The sequence below is a fragment of the Aquila chrysaetos genome, chromosome 6 (genome assembly GCF_900496995.4).
Source record: "Aquila chrysaetos chrysaetos chromosome 6, bAquChr1.4, whole genome shotgun sequence".
In the NCBI taxonomy this organism is placed as follows: domain Eukaryota; kingdom Metazoa; phylum Chordata; class Aves; order Accipitriformes; family Accipitridae; genus Aquila; species Aquila chrysaetos.
Genome location: NC_044009.1, coordinates 30942673 through 30961116, shown reverse-complemented (window position 1 = coordinate 30961116; position 18444 = coordinate 30942673). Strand labels below are relative to the sequence as shown.

The 18444-nt window shown below is 39.4% G+C and overlaps 1 protein-coding gene across 2 annotated transcripts in view; it reads right to left on the bottom strand.

The window, feature by feature from the left end:
• Positions 1-18444, bottom strand: part of TLK1 (tousled like kinase 1) — a 72314-nt gene that overhangs the window by 44091 nt on the left and 9779 nt on the right. For both annotated transcript variants that reach the window (XM_030016741.1, XM_030016740.2), the window contains exon 2: positions 1026-1144. In XM_030016741.1, coding sequence (XP_029872601.1) covers positions 1026-1139 — 114 coding nt within the window. In that variant the 5' untranslated portion in view covers positions 1140-1144. The remainder of the gene's footprint in view (positions 1-1025; positions 1145-18444) is intronic.

Below are 18444 nucleotides of genomic sequence, written 5' to 3'. Positions count from 1 at the left end.
CAATTCTTTATAGTTTGTTAATAGTCATCAATACATTACATGTCTCCAGAAATTTCATCAACATCTGCTATCACCTAGTACTTTGTTCTGTAATCTAGACTGGTAATCAAAATATGGAATAGGAAGTAAAAAATACTAACCAAGTTTGTATAAAATACTATGAGGACACTGCAAACACTTTGGAAACAGAATTCAAAAGTACTTTGGTCATGGGGGAAATGTGCCTAAAAAATTAGTATTACAGCTTTTTAACATCAGTTTATTAAGTACTATACTTGGTGAAGAACATTAAAATACACACATACAAAATGGAGTACCTCTGGCTAGGCAATAGTACTGCAGAAATTGGTCTTGGAAGTTGAAGCTAGTAACTTCAACAGAATTCGTAATAAAGGCAAAGTTATTTTGCAGATGTATCAACTGAAGGGTAATATATAACATATGGAAGGTAATTAAGCCCTGCTATTCCATGTTCATAAGGTTTTTCCTCAAGTGTTGCATCCTGGTTTAGGTACTAACAGACAGACTGCAGAAAGTCTACAATGAAAGTAGGTAAAATTGATATAAATGTCTGGAAAAGTTGTAAGAATTTGGCTTTGTTAATCTAGATATATTAGTCTTCAAACAAGTTTAATCTTAAAAACAGAAGTCACACCAGATTCCGTGTGTCTATTTCAAGCCTAACTGTAAGTAGTTGGCCATCTGCAGAAGGGACAACTCCACTTAAATACTGGGAAAAACTTCCATCTCTGATCACACATGCTCTAGAGCAAAACCACAAAAGAGCCTGTATAAGGTCATTCTTTGGTGTTTTTAAGAACAATTCAACGTCCATGTCATAGACAGGTTCAGGATAAACAATACTATCTCACAGCAAAATAACAGACTAACAAAGTTTTTCTGAGACCCTCTTCCAAACCAGTACTTTTGCAAGTAAATCACATGGGCAATACACAAGTGAGACACTATGAGATAAATTAGTATTTCAAAGACGGCAGATCTGGATGACTGCTCTTGGAACTTACTTTAGCTCCAACACTGCAACTTCCAGTACTCCCAGTGCTGCCACTTACTACTCCTGTAAATCTTGCCTCTAACAATTCTTGTCTTCTTGGGTCCAGGCTATGAAGCTCATCCATTGCTCCTAAAAAAGGTAAATAAATTCATTATAGTCCCTGATATTTGCAGTGGAATATTTTACAAACAAGCTGAACATACCACTGGCCTACGCAAAGAAAGGATTTATACCCTCAACTTGACAATGATTCACCATCTGTTACCCAATAATGAATGCACTCAATGAATTCCAGAAATTTTAGGGAAAGTTCTGTGTATTGGAATAGCCTTGCCAATTTCGGTGAAAACTAGAACCTGTTAGAGGCGTCTAAGAAACCTGGAGTCTGCATCATGCAATATGCCAACCAGGCAATTATTTATAGATTAAAAACTAGCTAACAGGAACAAAATACTTCCCAGCATAAACCCTCCCAATTCTGCAATCCCCTTGTTTTCCATATTATTTAAATTGTTTAGGCTATCAACATATCAATGTCCAAGACAAACAAGTAAGAATCACAGGAAAAAACAGGAAAATCAGAAGGTAGACCACAGTCCCCAACACGTGCAAGGGAATGCAGGGTTATATGGAGGTTCAAAGGGCAGATAAGCAAGGAGTGGGATCAGCAATACAAAAGGAGCCAAGAGTAACAGAGACCCTTGCACAGGTGGTGCCTCCGACAGAGCCTGGCTAAACGGGGTAAAGCAGTGCTGCTGGCATCGGCAGGGAAAGTAAGGTGGAAGGAAATGGAGGAACAAAAGGAGTTTCTGATGAGCTCAGCCTACATGAGTAGGCTGCAACATGATGTGCAGCTTTCTAATTTGTATTTAAATCACTTACGGCTGTTTAATGAGTCTGAAAGATGATCTAGACAAATAGTCTTCCATATTTACACAAACTGCATTCTTTGTTTTTATCTTTTCAACTACTTGAACACTCAGTTTATCTTCAGTTGGAAACATTTCAGTTGCTTTATTTTAAATAAGATATTTAATGCCAAAGTCTTAATGCACTACTTTAATAGCATATCCTTCAAGTACCATATAAAGTGATATAGCCTCATTTTTTTCAACTAAGACACAAGTTTGTGCTTTTCAGTCCCATAGGACAACACAGCAGTTCAGAAAGGGCTGCAAGTAATAACTATGTATATTCACATGGTGCTATGAAAAAAAGCTTTTGGAATTCCCTTTTCATGAAAACTACAGCTTCCAACATTTAAGCGCTACTATGAACTTCTACTCATCACCTACGCATCCTCACAACCAAGGCATCAGCGTAGCTTTCCTCACCACTAATAAGACACAAGACACTTTCTTCTATGACTCTAGGATATCTCACAAACCTTTAACATTCAAGAACTAGACAGGCCTGTCTGTACCATACATTTTGGCCACTCCTAGCCATGCAGCTAACCCTCCTGGCTCTGCTATTTGGCTAATTCAAGTTGCCCTTGTTCCCGCAGGAAGGCAGATGACAGCGAGTGCGGTGTCAGTGCTCCTTTACCGCAGAGCCCGGTACCCAGACCTCCTCTGATGGAAGAAAACCACACCAAGAGAAAAACAGTCAGGAAGGAGACATTCACGAAATGTGTTGCTGGCAGAGCCTTCTCTTGAAAAATCAAACTGCAAGTGGCAGGTTGAGGATACCGCATTTTGTTTCTGGAGGTGGGGAAGTTTACCCAAACACAGCCACATACAGAGCTGGAGGTCTCTTTTCCAGCAATGCAGGGGAATTACCCAGTTTGCAACTGCAGCTGGCTTATTGTCAGCAGTTGTAATGCCGCTCCTGAACTTGCCTAGGAAAAATTCCTCCAATTTCTACATATTTTAGATTGTAAGCTCTCCAGGGTAAAGACTGTTTTACTACATGTATGCACAGTGCAGAAAAATCAGGAATCCTCTTTAAACTCTTGCTTCCTAAAATGTGCTTGTGTACTGCTTCCAAGAGTTTCAAAACCAAACTGTACGCTTCTCATATGCACAAAAAAATAGTTCTTACATTTACACATTGTGCAATAAGGCTTTTTTTTTTTTTTTAAGCAGATGTGTACAGCATACCTTTCCTCGTATATGTCATCTATACCTTAATGGGAAAATATTGCTCTCAAAAAGCATAAGAAACTAATCACACCAGATCTATCAGGCAAGTTTAAATGATTATTGTTTTGCTTCGTAACAGTGAAAGTGTTTAAGCGTATGCCACTCTGAAATAACCAATATTAGTCTACCAAAGTAACCATTTAATGAAGCAGGACTAGCAATATTTTGATTTACTAGCCTACTTCATAGTCACTGCCCACAAAAGTTCAGAGCTTACTTAAAATTGCTGACATAATTCTAGCAATTACAAACCATGCGTATATTACGGAAACAGATACTACCATACCCTATATTGTTTATTTTATGAAATATGGGAAGCTCAATAATCACTGTGGATAGCTACGGCTCATTTGAAGTACTGCAGGGTAAAATTGCTACTGCATGTCTCATGTACTGTATCTAGATACTAATACACTAAATAGATCAGCACCCCTGGGTTACCTTACCAGTCAGAATGGTAATTTAGCAGGTCAAGGGGTAGTCCACAGCACCAATGAAATACAACCCCTCATTTTTTTTTTCTGCTCAGATTTTAGAGCCTACACACGCTAATGACTGCACTGTATTCTCTTCATTATTTCTGCTGGAGTGGTTTTTTGTTGTTATGTTTGGGGTTTTTGTTTTGGTTTGGGTTTTGTTATTGTTGTTAAGTATCCAGAACCAAAAAGCAACCCACACTCCGCCATCCTTGTGATCTGAAGGACAAGACAGAAAAGCTGGATTCAAACCTCCTTTCAACACAGAGCAAATCCTAGGAAGATCTATTAAACTGCCTTCCTCATTCATGCTGTAATTTAAAATACACCATTCACTCCCAGACACACAGCTGTTTTTTCAAGAACATGCAGTTCTGTACCATCCTTCAGTTCTCAGCACAAGTTACCTACTTTTAAAGATACCGTAAGCTTTAAGGCAGTTCATGTAAGGGATAAAAAATATAATTTTTTAAACACCAGACTTTATAAATTCTCCTGCTCACAGAACACCTGACTGCTCACAAGACTGACATAAGTTACAGTTTTGAAAATATACACAGACTTCTTACTTGAACTAACTTCATTCTTGCCCCTGAAAGCCAACTCACTAACTCAAAGGACACGCAATTATGTTACACAAGTACTTACAGCATATTTACAATGACGCTAATTGAAAGACTGGCATTGCTACCACCCATTGCTATTTGAACTTCTACTGTCTTCCAAAGAGAACACCTGGAAGATTACCTGAAACTCACAGAAGAGCCCTAAAAAACTACTTTTCTTTATTTCTTGTAACCGCTACAGATTTTTTTACTTCTTCTAGTAGTTTTTTTAAAAAGTTACCAACACTACCAAGCTGTTTTATTTTGGGGGAGTGGTGGTATCTTCCATATTAATTTATCTTTCAGAACCATATATACAGCCTCTCCTCTAAAAACTAATATAAAATATACAGGGTTTTTGTCCTGAAAAGGACATTTTTTGCAAGAACTCTTTTGAAGAGAACTCCAAACTCCTTTGAGAATTTGTTAAGCAATGGGTTATTTCAAAAGTCAAAGTTATAAATTCAGACAAGCAATTTATAGGCTTCTTCATGGCATTCGGTATAATCAGTTATGTTGTATTCTACCTTAGCAAAACAGAGATGTAAGCAATCAGAGGATTCTCCATTGTAGTCTGAATTTTTCAGAACTGGTGACCAGAAAACAATAACGTATAACTACACCTGTACCCCAAGGTCCCACACCTCCAAATACACAAATATTTGCAAAAGATCCACTTATTTAACCACATACTTGCTCATACCTCTGTAAAACTGACATTTTAGGAGAAAAAGTTTAGCAGAGAGTTGCAACTGCAAGTCTTCACCTCCTAAATTGGATCTTTTTGGATGCACATGTACTACGAACTTTATCTCAAACACTGCTAGACTACCGAGCAGCGTTGCAGACCCAAACACAAAGGCTTGACAGATCAGACATTATCTTTCTTGTCCACTAAATATGGAATCCAGCTCCAAGACTCAATCTTTATCTTCAACTCTCTTAGTACCCTGAATGGACTCTTGTTATCTGGCAATCAATTACAGCTTCGAGATGAAGAAAGATCAACAGCTTCACACATTGTCAGCTTTCTACAATGAACATAAAGTTCATTATGCAGAAGCCAGATTCTTCTTAGAACAACCCTCCAGATTAGATTGAGGCCCCCTTCTCCTGAATTCAAGGCCAGTACAAACCACCTTTCACTTAAGTGAAAGGCATACTGGTTTGGTCTGGTTTCTTTAACAGACTTATATGCATATAGCTTTTAATGCCAAAGCAAAATACTTCAACACGGAGACCTATCTATTGAAGAGAAGACGACAGTTCAACAATAGCCCAAATGTAAATCGAATTTCCTGATGTGCTTCTAGTAGGCACTCAGATTTTATGGCAACACACATGGTATGAGAATTATGTCCAACATATTTTTAGGAACACTTCACATTAACACTGATAGTATTACCACCACGTTGTCTCTTCACTGACAGCAGCATCCTTTACATCAGTAAATCGAACTAATATCCAGCTAAAAGGGAGAGGGGTGGGAGAATAAAGGGGGGGCGGAGAAAGTACACATTTCAAATGGCAAGGAAAAGCAGCCTGGAAAACAGCTCCCCCCGCCTTCTTTTTTTTTTTTTTTAATCAAAATTCCTTTAAAGGTATCAAACAATCTTTGAAGTTATGAATACCAGACTTTTAAGCATGGTAACCATTCCAAGTACAGAAACCACTGTTTAACAGTATTGCAATGCAATCCCTCAAGTCCTTAAGTAACTGTTTATTTCAGTTTGGAATATCCTAAATATGCATTTATCCCATTATGTTGATGCTTTAATAATTTAACTTCATAACAATTGAGTATGACAGCTCATCATTCTAGAATACACATGTACCAGCAGATAAAAGGAAAGCTTTAAAATATCAAATGCAAAACAGACTACAGAAAATTACTAAAAATACAGATTTTAAAATCCTTAAGCAGTGTCCTACAAAAAAAAGCCCACACAACTACTTTTCTTTTCTTCTTTCATCAACATAAAGATGCATCTTGTGTCTGCATCCACATGTACTTCCTTTTAAGTAAGCTACTCTCTTGTCTCATTTGGAAAAAAAAACAAACCAACAAAACCAAGCCAACCAAACCATGCACTCAACTTCATTCTTCTCTCTTATTTTTCTGAAACTCTGGACTTTCCTTATTGCAGAACCAACCAGAAAGGACTTTTTCATTCTCCAGGAAAATAAGGTAATGAAGCTAACATTTCTGCCTCCAAGAAAACAAACTCTTTGGTAACAAACAATTTTGTAGTTAGGTAAACGCTAGCAAGTCTTTGTCATGTTAATGAAGGTGTCTTCCTATTAATAGTAAAACTTCCTATTATAGCTTATACTTTTTATATATATATATATATATATATATATATATGCCTCAGTATCTTACGAAGCCATTGGGGAATAAAGCAACCCTGAACAAGTTGTCAGTGAAGGAACATACAGAGCTCTAAAATACAAGTCTAATCAAGTGAAAAAGCATGGCAAACCAAAATACAGTAAGACATCAAACTGTATGGAGTGAATGCAAATTTCTTGATCTTTTAAATTGGAAAATGTGACACCTGTTCCATTTAAAATAGAACATTTGGACCGTGAGATTGAGAAATGAATCCAAAAAAACCCACAAAGTTGACCTGTGTTGCTAAACCCATTTCTTGAATAGTCTTTCTTCCACAGCATGTTTTGGAGAATCACGGAAAACAGAATTGAAAACAGCCTTAAAAACTACTGATGTGCTAAGAAAACAAGTTGAGAAGCTGGTAAGATGGCATAAAACCAAGCAGCAGTAATTTGAGAAGAGTTCAATTCCAAGATAACAGCAAAAACACAGCCTGTCCTTAGCAGAAGGCTTTGAAGTGCATCACTATCTAACATGAATCACAATCCGGAGGCCCCAGTCATTCAGTACTGTGACCTCAGAAGTCAGGAAGGTCCCACTCAATCTAAATCAGCAGTCAATAGGGCGGACGGCAAGATACAATCTCTGAGATTTAAAGTAAAACAAACAAAAAAAATCCCAAAACTATATTTACCTCCTAACAATAGCTACATAACCAAAGCCTAGAGGATACCACTTACCAAGGTCCCAGGGTTCCAGCTCTTCCAAAATACTTAACAGGGTAACAACAAACAGCTACAGATTACCCGTGACAAAGTTTAACCTAGAAATTTAGAAATGCTTAAAATCACTGGCTTTCCAATGAAGAGGACTAACTTCTTTTACAGAGGACTATGTAGCTACTATAACCTCCAAACAACAGGTAGCATGAAAAAGTTCAGGGTACTAGGTTCAAGTTGAAAACCTTCACTGTAGCTGAAATCAAACAGCAGCAGCAGATGGCAATAGAAAAGGGGAAAAATACATCCTCATGTTCAAGTGAAACTAGCTGCTCAAAAAGATCTTAAGTGATAAGAGATTCCTAATGAGAGACATATCTAAGCCCAGGGTCAGGAAAGAACAGAATCCATTTAATTAATCAAAAGTCTTTTTGAATGCACAGTGAAAATGCAACATTTCTCAGCACCTGAGCCCGTAACACTGAAGCACACAACACAGAAAAAGAATTATAAAAATAGTATTTCTCACTGAAGTTATCTTCTCTATTTAGGTACTTCTGTTTCCTAACAAACACACCCCCTACCACTGCTAAGGTGCCTAGGTGAACTTAAAATGCTTCTCTTAATAATCTAAAGAGAGTTTTTATTCCACAAACTGATCCTCTTAAATGAGAAAGACTGTGTCCAAAAGAATAAGCAGAGTGATGCAGGCAAGCAAGAGGTGACTACTACTTACGGGAGGCTGGAGGGTAAAGAAAGGAGGGAAAAAAGCTGGATAATTAGCAGGCAGACTGATCAGCCTTCAGTCTACAGAAAACTTGTGGGAGGGAAATAATATAATGGGCAAATTTTGGCCTCAAAAAGCACAACTATGGTAAATCTAACAAATAAGAAAAAAAATCTTCCTTATAAACATCCAAAGACAGCAGGTTTTGACAAATATTAAAAAGTTTGTGTCTGCTGATTACAGTTGTCTGATTGCTGGATGCAAAATTGTTAAAATACAAAATAGAGAAAACAAGGTTTTTCTGATGGGGAGAAAAAAAACCCAAACACAACAACTTCTGACTGATTTCCCATGAACTAAAAAGTTGTCGAGGAAATGCATTTTGGATAGGTTGTTGGGTTACCTGGACTTTACCATTCAACATTAATTCTTCTGGTGCTGAAAGAAGAGGAAAACATTCCCCGTGTCTCTTCTCTCCCCAAGATGCAGTCTATTTCTTTTTGGAAGTCTTTTTCGAAGTGTTTTTTTTTTTTTTAAATGACCATAGCTCACTTTTTTAAAATTGTTTGAACGTTATTTCACTTTTCCCAACAGCTCAACAGTCCAGAAATTTGATCTAAAACAAAGAAAACTTTGGCTGCTGGATAGATAAGTAATTTTCTGCAAATCATTCTACAACAGAAAATCAATTCTTTAACACTAAAAAAATTGTAATGATCCTTAGACTTCATCTCTGTGCTGCTAGTTTTTGGATTTCAATTGTCTGGCCAACAACCCGGAAAGGAAAAGTGAATTACAGAGATATATGTTCCTGAGGGAACCTCTGCTAACACCTTGAAGAAAGATTTATGAATGAACCACTTGGGCCAACTCCAGATCAGCTAGGAAACATTTGTGGGTAAAAATTTAAGAATGTTTAGTTCTCCCTGCCTTTCAGCTAGGCGCCCTATTCTAAGGATCCCTTGGCCATTATGTGTCTCATCAGATGGCTGTAGGCAGTAGAGGCAGAGAAGAATTTACAAGTTGCCTACCAATGCCTTTATTTGGCCACAAACCAACAACATGTACTCCTATGTGTGGGTATATGCCACATGGACGGCAACTCAGAGTAGCTCATTCAGAGCTTATGGAGTGATTCATACAACAGAGAGGACAATAGCTCCCCAAGGGTCTATTCTATTGTAATTCCGGCTGAATCAGGCAAGCAACTATGTCCAAGGCAAGCTGGTGATGCCTCGTTTCTGACGAGTCCCTCTACCAATCCTAACCCTTGGAAGTACAACTGAATTGCCTGAAAGCCACACATGGCTCGAAAGCAATGCATGGGGCCTCCTGAAGCAACGAACAGCTCTCATTTCTGAGTTACAGCATTTTCCCTACATACTGCATATAAGTAATCACACTTTTCTTCAACACCACAGACAACAAACTTACTGCACAGGTGCAACCACAACCTGTTTGAGGTGCAGCACAGTACCTAAGAAAGATAAGCACTAATGTAGGCAATAGCAAGACTTGAAAAGAAAGAAAAAACCCAACTGATTGAGCACTTTTAGAAATTACATCCCAAACCCGATAACGCGCATGCCTATGACAGCTTTCAAGACTGAAGTCTAACAATTAATGGTGCTGATGGGTCTGAAAGCTACTGAAGCTTTTTTGCAATATTTACTGAAACAATGGCATGCTGTGTCTCATTCCAATGCTGTTCATTAGTCAGAAAACGAGTCAACATTTAGTTTTATTGTGCACGTGAATCCTTATAACAGGTCAGTTTTTAGCCAGACTTTTCTTTATGCTAGCTTTTCCTGAAGGAATTCTTCACAGATCAAATTTTTCCCATCTTGCCCCAGAAATTATGATGCCATTATTTTTGCAGTGTTTTTTTCCATATTAATGCCAGGAGTTGGCAAGTACAGAATAGTTAATAAAGAGAAGATAAGATGTAGCATAGAACATTCGACATGGCATCTACCTATCCATTTCCCAAACTTCTAACGTAATTCCACGTGCACCACATACAGGAAGCATTAGCATAGCGAATGCTGCTACGAGCAAGAGAACCATGACAAGGTTCTTCCTGAGTCTGTTGAATAATGTTTAGCGTGATGAATGAAGAGAATAAGGACAACTGAAAGAACATGCAGTATATTACTAGTATCTTGAAAGCTGTTTATCTTGGAATTGCCACCCCTCAACAGCAGCAAGAAGGCTACATTTTGAAGATTGGTATCACTGTATTTTCTCCTCTCTTCCACACACCTTAACTAGACAAAAACTGAATTCAACAGATCAGTTCATGGGCGTAGTAACAGAAACATCTGCTGTGCCCAACAACAGAACAGACCACTTGGAAGAAGAATTCCCCACATGCAAAATCCCCCTGAGTGTCCAGTAGTCCCTTCTAGGCTCTTAAAAACAATACCGAGTTAGGTAAGATCAGAGCGCACTTCCTACGTTGAAATCCCAAACTGCAAGATCATGAAAGCCCTCCTATATCAATCAAACAGAAAAGCCACTACAAAAAATACTCCACAGAAAAGTAGCGTCAGTAATATCGCTTCTGGAAATGTCCTACTTATTCTGAACTCATACAGTAAGATCTTAAATAATAAAAAATTTGCTAAAAACAGATTTCCCAAGTTGTTGGCTACAATACCATGTACAGAATGAGCCTGACAAAGAAGTCAACACTTTGAACATATACAAACTAGATGGGTGAACATGGTCGTTACAAGGAATGGTATCCATTCCTTTGAAACTTGTTGCTATGTAATCCCAAGTGGCATACTTTCCTGCTTTTTTAAAAACTTGGATTACTCACAACTGTTCTCTAGATTATTCTGAGCTGCCAAGAGTGATCAAAGAGCAGGTTCTGATTTGGCAGAAGGATTTTGGTGGCTTTCAACACCACCAACTTCTACCATTTAATAGCGAATTGACAGAGCCAGAGTGTTTCAAAGACAAGTAGGTCTGTTAACATAGTCTGCACTGACGATTTTGCACTCTTAACAGCTAAAGACAGTGATACCCAAGAGCAAGTTTATTGACTAGTTGACTCTCACTGTCTAAAGTACTGCTCTAAGCATTTAGTCCATTTAGAACAAATGTATAGATACTAAAAAACAAATGCATCTTCAGTAAAACTCTCTTTTAATGGCAGCATCTGATTTGAACATCTGCTACAGTGATGGAATAATCAGAGATACAAAGCACTCATGTAAAGTGCTTTTAATAAAGTTTTGGCAGCAATGGGGTAGCCAACTAATACATCTTTCCAATGTTTATTGTTATCTCTGACCACTATAGTCTGTGCCTGCATAAATGTGATACTAAGATCCCTAAAGTCTCCTGTAAAGCCTTAAACAATCACATCTAGGTTCTATGCAGCTTTCTCCTGGAAAGGGAAGACTCATTACACAGTTGTAAGATCAAAAGCAGTAACTTTTCTTTCTTCAGAGTTAAGAACAAAGTTCTGGTTAGGGAAAAACTACACTAAATGCATTTATGATTGTAGGCTACCAAGTTAGAAGAAAGATTAGAAGAAAATATGATGGCACCCCTTTGGGTTGCTTTAGTCTACTGGAGATCCTCAGTCAATGAAAAGTAAAAAAGTCCTTGTTAGTGTCCCATAGGGCAGTATCCATGTTGCTGTATTGCACTGTACTACTACTACAATTGATAAACCAATATACAATACACAGACAAGAAGTTTATGCTTACAATCCCCCTATAAGGTAAGAAAAGCCTATTTATATTTTACAGAAAGCACCTAATGTCTTGGCCAAAGTTACACAAGACATGTGGCAGGAACACTAAAAGACTGTATTCCTAGGTAGCAAACATCTGCCTTGAAAACAACATTATGTCAAGAGACATAAAAACTAATACAGCCTGGGCTGCACACACACAGGTGACATGCTGCCTGCCTATCTCTACCAGCTCCCTTTCCATCCCTATGTAGAGGAACCTGCAGCAATTCAGCTTCATTTGCTACAAAACCAGACGCTCCCTGTCCCCTTGGGGAAGAGGCAGCAAGCAAGAAGCACACTGCAAGTTCATGGGTCACTTGTTGGTGATGCAGACTAACAGGTCACAAGATAACACTAGCTTTGTGATACACTCAAAAAGTGCATCACACTCTGAACAAAAGCTCACTACTTTCAATCCCTCTATCTATTTCTATGCTGAAAAGGACTAAAAGCCTGGAGCAGTCCTGAAGAAGAAGTATCTACCTAGAGAAATACCAGAAAGTACAGCAAATTTCGTTTGCTGTATTCAGTTATAAGGAAACAAACTGGGAGCGCTAAATGCTCGAGTCCACGAAATGGCTGTCCTGTAAGAATTTAAAATGGCAAAGGCCTTTTGCACATATCAAAAATAAACAGTAGTTTCTGCTATCTAAGGAAGGAGTGAAAAGGAAGTTAAAAGCAGAGGTCACCTACTAAGCAGGAAGAGAGTGAGCAATGCGTCTTCCCACAGGGTTTTTGGTTCCCACCCTCACTCCTCAGAAAAAGTAAACCATGAAGGAACAAATATAAATTGCACACCTTTTCCCCAAATAAATTTGCCTGGAAGTTACATATAGGGTAGAAAGGCAATCCAAAAACTGCAATTCAGAAATTCAAAAAATTCCATTTCATAGAATAAATTTATCTTATTTTTCTGAGTTATAATACCAGTCATTTGGTATTTGAAAGTTGTATTTGTGTTAATAGGAGTGTGTTTCAGTTTTTAATTCCCTGAACTTCCTAATCTCCTTACTTCTGTAGCTCCTACCACCATTTCTGCCCTCATTATCTTCAAAATCTCCCCAGTGCAGACAGGCCACTGACCCTCAAGGCCGAGGTAGGTGCTCTCCTCCCTGGAGCACCCAGCACATAACGACCTCCCAATCACAGTACATAACTCTTCACTACCTTGAGAGGTGGGCCCGTGCAAACCTCGTGAAGGTCAACAAGGCCAAGTGCAAGGTCCTGCACATGGGTTGGGGCAATCCCAAGCACAAATACAGGCTGGGCGATGAGTGGATTGAGAGCGACCCTGAGGAGAAGGACTTGGGGCTGTTAATTGATGAGAAACTCAACATGACCCGGCAATGTGCACTTGCAGCCCAGAAACCACTTGCATCCTGGGCTGCATCAAAAGAAGCGTGACCAGCAGGTCGAGGGAGGTGATTCTCCCTCTCTACTCTGCTCTCGTGAGAGCCCACCTGGAGTACTGCGTTCAGCTCTGGGGACCCCAACATAAGAAGGACATGGACCTGTTGGAGCGAGTCCAGAGGAGGGTCATGAAGATGATCAGAGGGCTGGAGCACCTCCCCTGTGAGGACAGACTGAGAGAGTTGGGGTTGTTCACCCTGGAGAAGAGAAGGCTCCGAGGAGACCTTATAGCAGCCTTCCAGTACCTAAAGGGGGCCTACAGGAAAGCTGGGGAGGGACTTTTTACAAGGGCATGTAGTGATAGGACAAGGGGTGTAATGGCTTTAAACTGAAAGAGGGTAGATTTAGATCAGATGTAAGGGAGCAGTTCTTCACTGTGAGGGTGGTGAGGCACTGGAACAGGTTGCCCAGAGATGTTGTGGATGCTCCATCCCTGGAAGTGTTCAAGGCCATGTTGGATGGGGCTTTGAGCAGCCTGGTCTAGTGGAAGGTGTCCCTGCCCATGGCAGGGGGGTTGGAACTAGATGGTCTTTAAGGTCCCTTCCAACCCAAACCACTCCATAATTCTATGATTTTATTCTATATTGTTCTCACCATTACATGGCGAGGAACATGATACAAATAAGAATTACACAAAAACCCCTAAGACTTTCCAAATATACTACGCTATTTCACTCATTGTGATTGACTAGAACTTCAACCCCCATATACTTATATAAGAGGCCACAATTTAACATCAAATACTCAAAAAAGCTCAGTACACCTCTAAGATTAAACAGCAACAGTAAATTCACCTCTAACTGTAACCACAAGACTCATGAACTATTTTGGCTTTTGAACTACACCATTTTAAGGAAAAAAGGTATTAACCTCAAATAACACTGTCAATTTTCTCCTGTATGGCACAAACGGCATAGAAAATACTAAAAATTGAAACAAAAAAATTTACCTTAAGAGATTCAGATTGCAGAATCACAAGCTTTGTGAGAAACCACCACACTACCAGGTAGCTCATGCAACAGGGACCCTGACCCCATGCTGAGTAGGGCCATGCTACCTGTGAGAAGGCTCACTATTTTTCCTTGTAGGCACGCTGTCTAGAGGCTAGGTGGTGCTCAAAGAATCAGGCAACTAGATACTGTTCCTTAGGGTTTTGGGTGGGTTTTTTTGTTTGGTTTGGTTTTTTTGTTTTTTTTTTTTTTTTTAAATTTACAACTCCAACCAGCAGCGTCTGAACTGACAAGACAACCCAAGCTTCACTGAATAGGGGAAGAAACTCACTTCCTCAAAGTCCCTTGCAGGGAGGAGCCTCTCAGAATATGGCTCTAAATAGATAAATTACACACACACACAAAGCTGACATGTTAATGACTACACCTACATTTTCCTAGGACCTTGCAGCATTGCTCCCATTCTACAGATAGGGAAAAGATGAGATTTGCATGAAATCACACATGAATCAGTGAAAAATCAAGTTTAAGGCTACAGGGAAAAAAATATTTTAAACTTTGTACTCATCCTTCTTACAGCACAGCTACAAAGCCTGTTGATACCAACAATATACATTAAATTCAGTTGCAACTTTGTGTACTGAACATTTTTAAAAATTCAGCACCCACCCAGTTCACACACAAAGAAACTTCCTATGTAATCATCTGTCAAAAATTTGGTTTTAGTGTTGCTCAGCATTATCATTAAAGAAATCTGCATTACAGCCGTTTCTCCTATCCAGCACTCATCACCTAATTTTAAACCAGCTTGCTTTCTGCTTTACTATCACTTTCATTCAAGTTTTAGAAGAAAGAAGGAAGGGATTCTCATTCCTTTCAACACAGTCCCTTCCTGAGAACTGCCCATCTTGCAGGCTGAGCGAAGAACAGACTTCATGGAACAAAGTCTGTAATCACATGAATAAAATTTCGTAACATAAATGCAGTTAAAGCCCTGAAGGCAACCAGAAATTAGGAAAGGGCAGAGTTACAAGTCTTTGATATTGCAAATCAGAAAAACAAAAAAAATATAAAAATTCAGGTATATATTCAAAACATATCTCAAGACACCAGTAAAAATACTTATGTGCAATTAACATCATCCACCATGTAGAAGCACCTGAACACTCAGCTGCATAGTACTTGTTGCCCTACAAAACTAACAACATTTCCTCTTAGTTAAAGGACAAGGATGCTACACTGGCTTCTGTGGACCACTGTGGTCATAATTTAAGCAAAAACAAGTGTGATCCCAGTTCTCTTCCCCAACTGACAGGAGATAAAGCAGGACTTCTCCTTAAAATAGCTCACACCAGAGGCAGGGGAGGACCATGAAATTCCTTAGATGGGAGAAGCAGGCTTCCCAGAGCCTACTTCCTACAGCTGATTTGACAGAGACAGAACAGCCAGTGCTTCCAGAAGATAGCAGCACACCTTACCAATGGCTGATAAATCGGGATGCGTTTCAACTGGCATACATTTAACACAACTGTTTCCACACTCCTGACTTTGGGGTTAACTAAACACCAAGCTAACCACACAGGAGATTTTTTAGAACTGAGTAAATCTATCAGCAAATCTATGATGGACGTAGAGAGGACCCAGAACCCAGCCAGGCTTACCTCCATCAGTTAGAAAAGGCAGGCAGTCCAAATGAGACCAGTGCCTGTACAGTCAGACAAGGCTAAACCCCTGACAGGTCTCCAGATGCACGGGGGCACCTACCACACGTGCCACACTCCCTCCCCCAGCCTGCTGCTTTAGCGAGCTATCTTAGTAATAAAAAGACAATTGAAATTTAAGAACTAGTAAAAGCAACTGCATAAAAACACATCAGGAAGGAGAAAGTTTCACCAACGCAGTGCCCAGGGAGAAAAAAAAAAGGTCAAGTTGGAGGCTGCCCTCCTCGCCCTGCCCAGGGCCAATGCACACTACGCACGCCCAGAAGCGGCAGCCACGGCTGTTGCAGACACCGCGTTGCTGCAGTTAATACGCACACGTGATAAAGTCCACACACAGGAAAACTTCTAAATAAAAGAAGGCAAATGCAAACACAAATGACTGAGTACACCATGCAGGTTTGGGTATAACTGTTTAGTCTCTAATGAAACCCTTTCACATCCCTAACAGCTAGTCACACTACCTATTTTGGTGGTTACCTGAAATCACTAATTCGCTATTTTCATTTACTGCTTTCACACAACAAAATATTGTTTTGCGAGTACTACAGGCTAACATGATTATTTACCAAATGAGAGAACTCATACTAAAATTTTCTTATTTTGCCAGAAATAAACTCTTCCACTCAGTATCTTTGGATCATTCATACAACAAACCCAATAAATTCAACGACTCAAGGTATGTAACAAAAACCAACTGTAATGACCTGTTTTGACTTAAGCCTAAAAAACATGAGGAATTTCCATCACTAAAGACTGAGAAAATACTAACAAAATACATTACTTCCCAAAAATCCCTCATTTGGACCTTTATCCACAACAATCTTAAAACTGGATTTCACCTTTTCTCAAGTAGTAACTGGTGGTCCAGCAGAATTTTGACACCCCAGATAAACCAACATTCCTCTCCCGTCTTTCTAGACACAGGCACCTGCAGCTGTAAGTTCCTAACCGCATGGAACACTCACCATTGCTGCTGGCACTACAGCAGGAGAGCTCCCGCGTGGTGACACGCTGCGGGACACGAGAGGAGACGCTCCCGCCTGCATCCCTGCAAAACCGCGTCACCGAGCGCACCTCCAGCTGAGCATGGGTGGTCGATGCCTGAACGTCCAGAAGGTTCCTGCTCCTACCTCACTGACCCGCTCTCTTTATCAAAGACCACCCTCCCTCCAGCAAAAGCAACAGCGCGCACAAATGAAAGTTGAGCAGAGGGACCGCAGTTTGAGGAGGAAAATGACAGTTTAGAGAAGCACAGGTCAAGCAGAGGAGCAGGAGGAGACTGGAGGTCACCCTCGTGGCCCAGCACTGGTCGGAAAGGGAAACCGGCAGTAGGAGGAGGCAGGCCGAGGGACCTGGTCTCGGAGAGCGCACACACCCCACCCGGAGAGCCATAGGGATGGTGGCACGACGCCAAATTCTGCAACTTCTGACAGTCACTGGTACTGCTGCCTCATTGCTCGCTTCCCTTAGAAAGATGGGATTTCAAAACTGCAAGAACAACAACAAAAGAAGTAAAAATAGCAGGTTCTCTCTTTTTTTTTGTATGAACAAACTTGAGGAAAAAGAAAGATTTAAGGAAAACAGCAGGAAGGTGGTGTCAGACGCTGGCAGAGACTGGTGCCTGTTGTTTGCACTTCTCTAGAAGAGAAAAAAACAAGTGAAAGGCTCGGAGAGAACAGCATGTTGCGATTTAACCAGGAGAACAAATCAGGTCAACTTTCAATCACACGACACGGGGGCGGGGGGGGGGGGGGGGATATCACTATTAAGGTCATTTACTGGAAATTACTTTGTTGTTATAGCTTCAATATTTCATTCCCATATTATGATATATGTTGCAAGTATAACAAATAGGGAGAAAAATACAAGAAATATAACATTAATATATAATCTAATACACAACCAGACTCTGCTTTTTTGTGAACTCTACATGTTTCTATTCTTCTGTTTAAAAGTGAACAGCAATATAAAAAGCTAAAACTCAAGATATGGCAAAACTAGCACAATTAATCCAGCAGCCAAATTTTGTATCATCTGCAGGCTTAACAAAATTATGTATTTCAAAAAATGAAACAAGTTTTTAAGTATGTAATAAGAGACAACAAGACTTTAGAACATTTCTATAAAAAGCAGCTGAAATTTTCGTGTAAGCTTAGCTTGTTTATAAGACTTCTATGGGGGATGCAGGGTTGTAACAACAACATCGGTATTCCTAATGACTAAATAGACAGCTCATCAAGACTTCACACACACATTTTGTGTATATATAAAAATGTGTACATGCATGATATATAAAATTGCCTCTTCCTTAATACTAACCACTTGGATGTTCTGGATGTGACAGCATGTATCAAGCAAGGGACTGAAAAAAAAAAAAAAAAAAAATCTATGGATGCAGAATACCAAATACCATCTAACAAGGAAGCAAAGACCATGATATTTGCCTTTCATAGTTTGAATGCTGGTGTTACCCCTCTTAGGTATTATTAGTATCACAATCATTTAATAATACAATTTAATTAGAAAGAGGTAATATGCAATCCGATTATATAAGTAGAGGTAAATTAAATAGACAATGAGCTTCACAAAA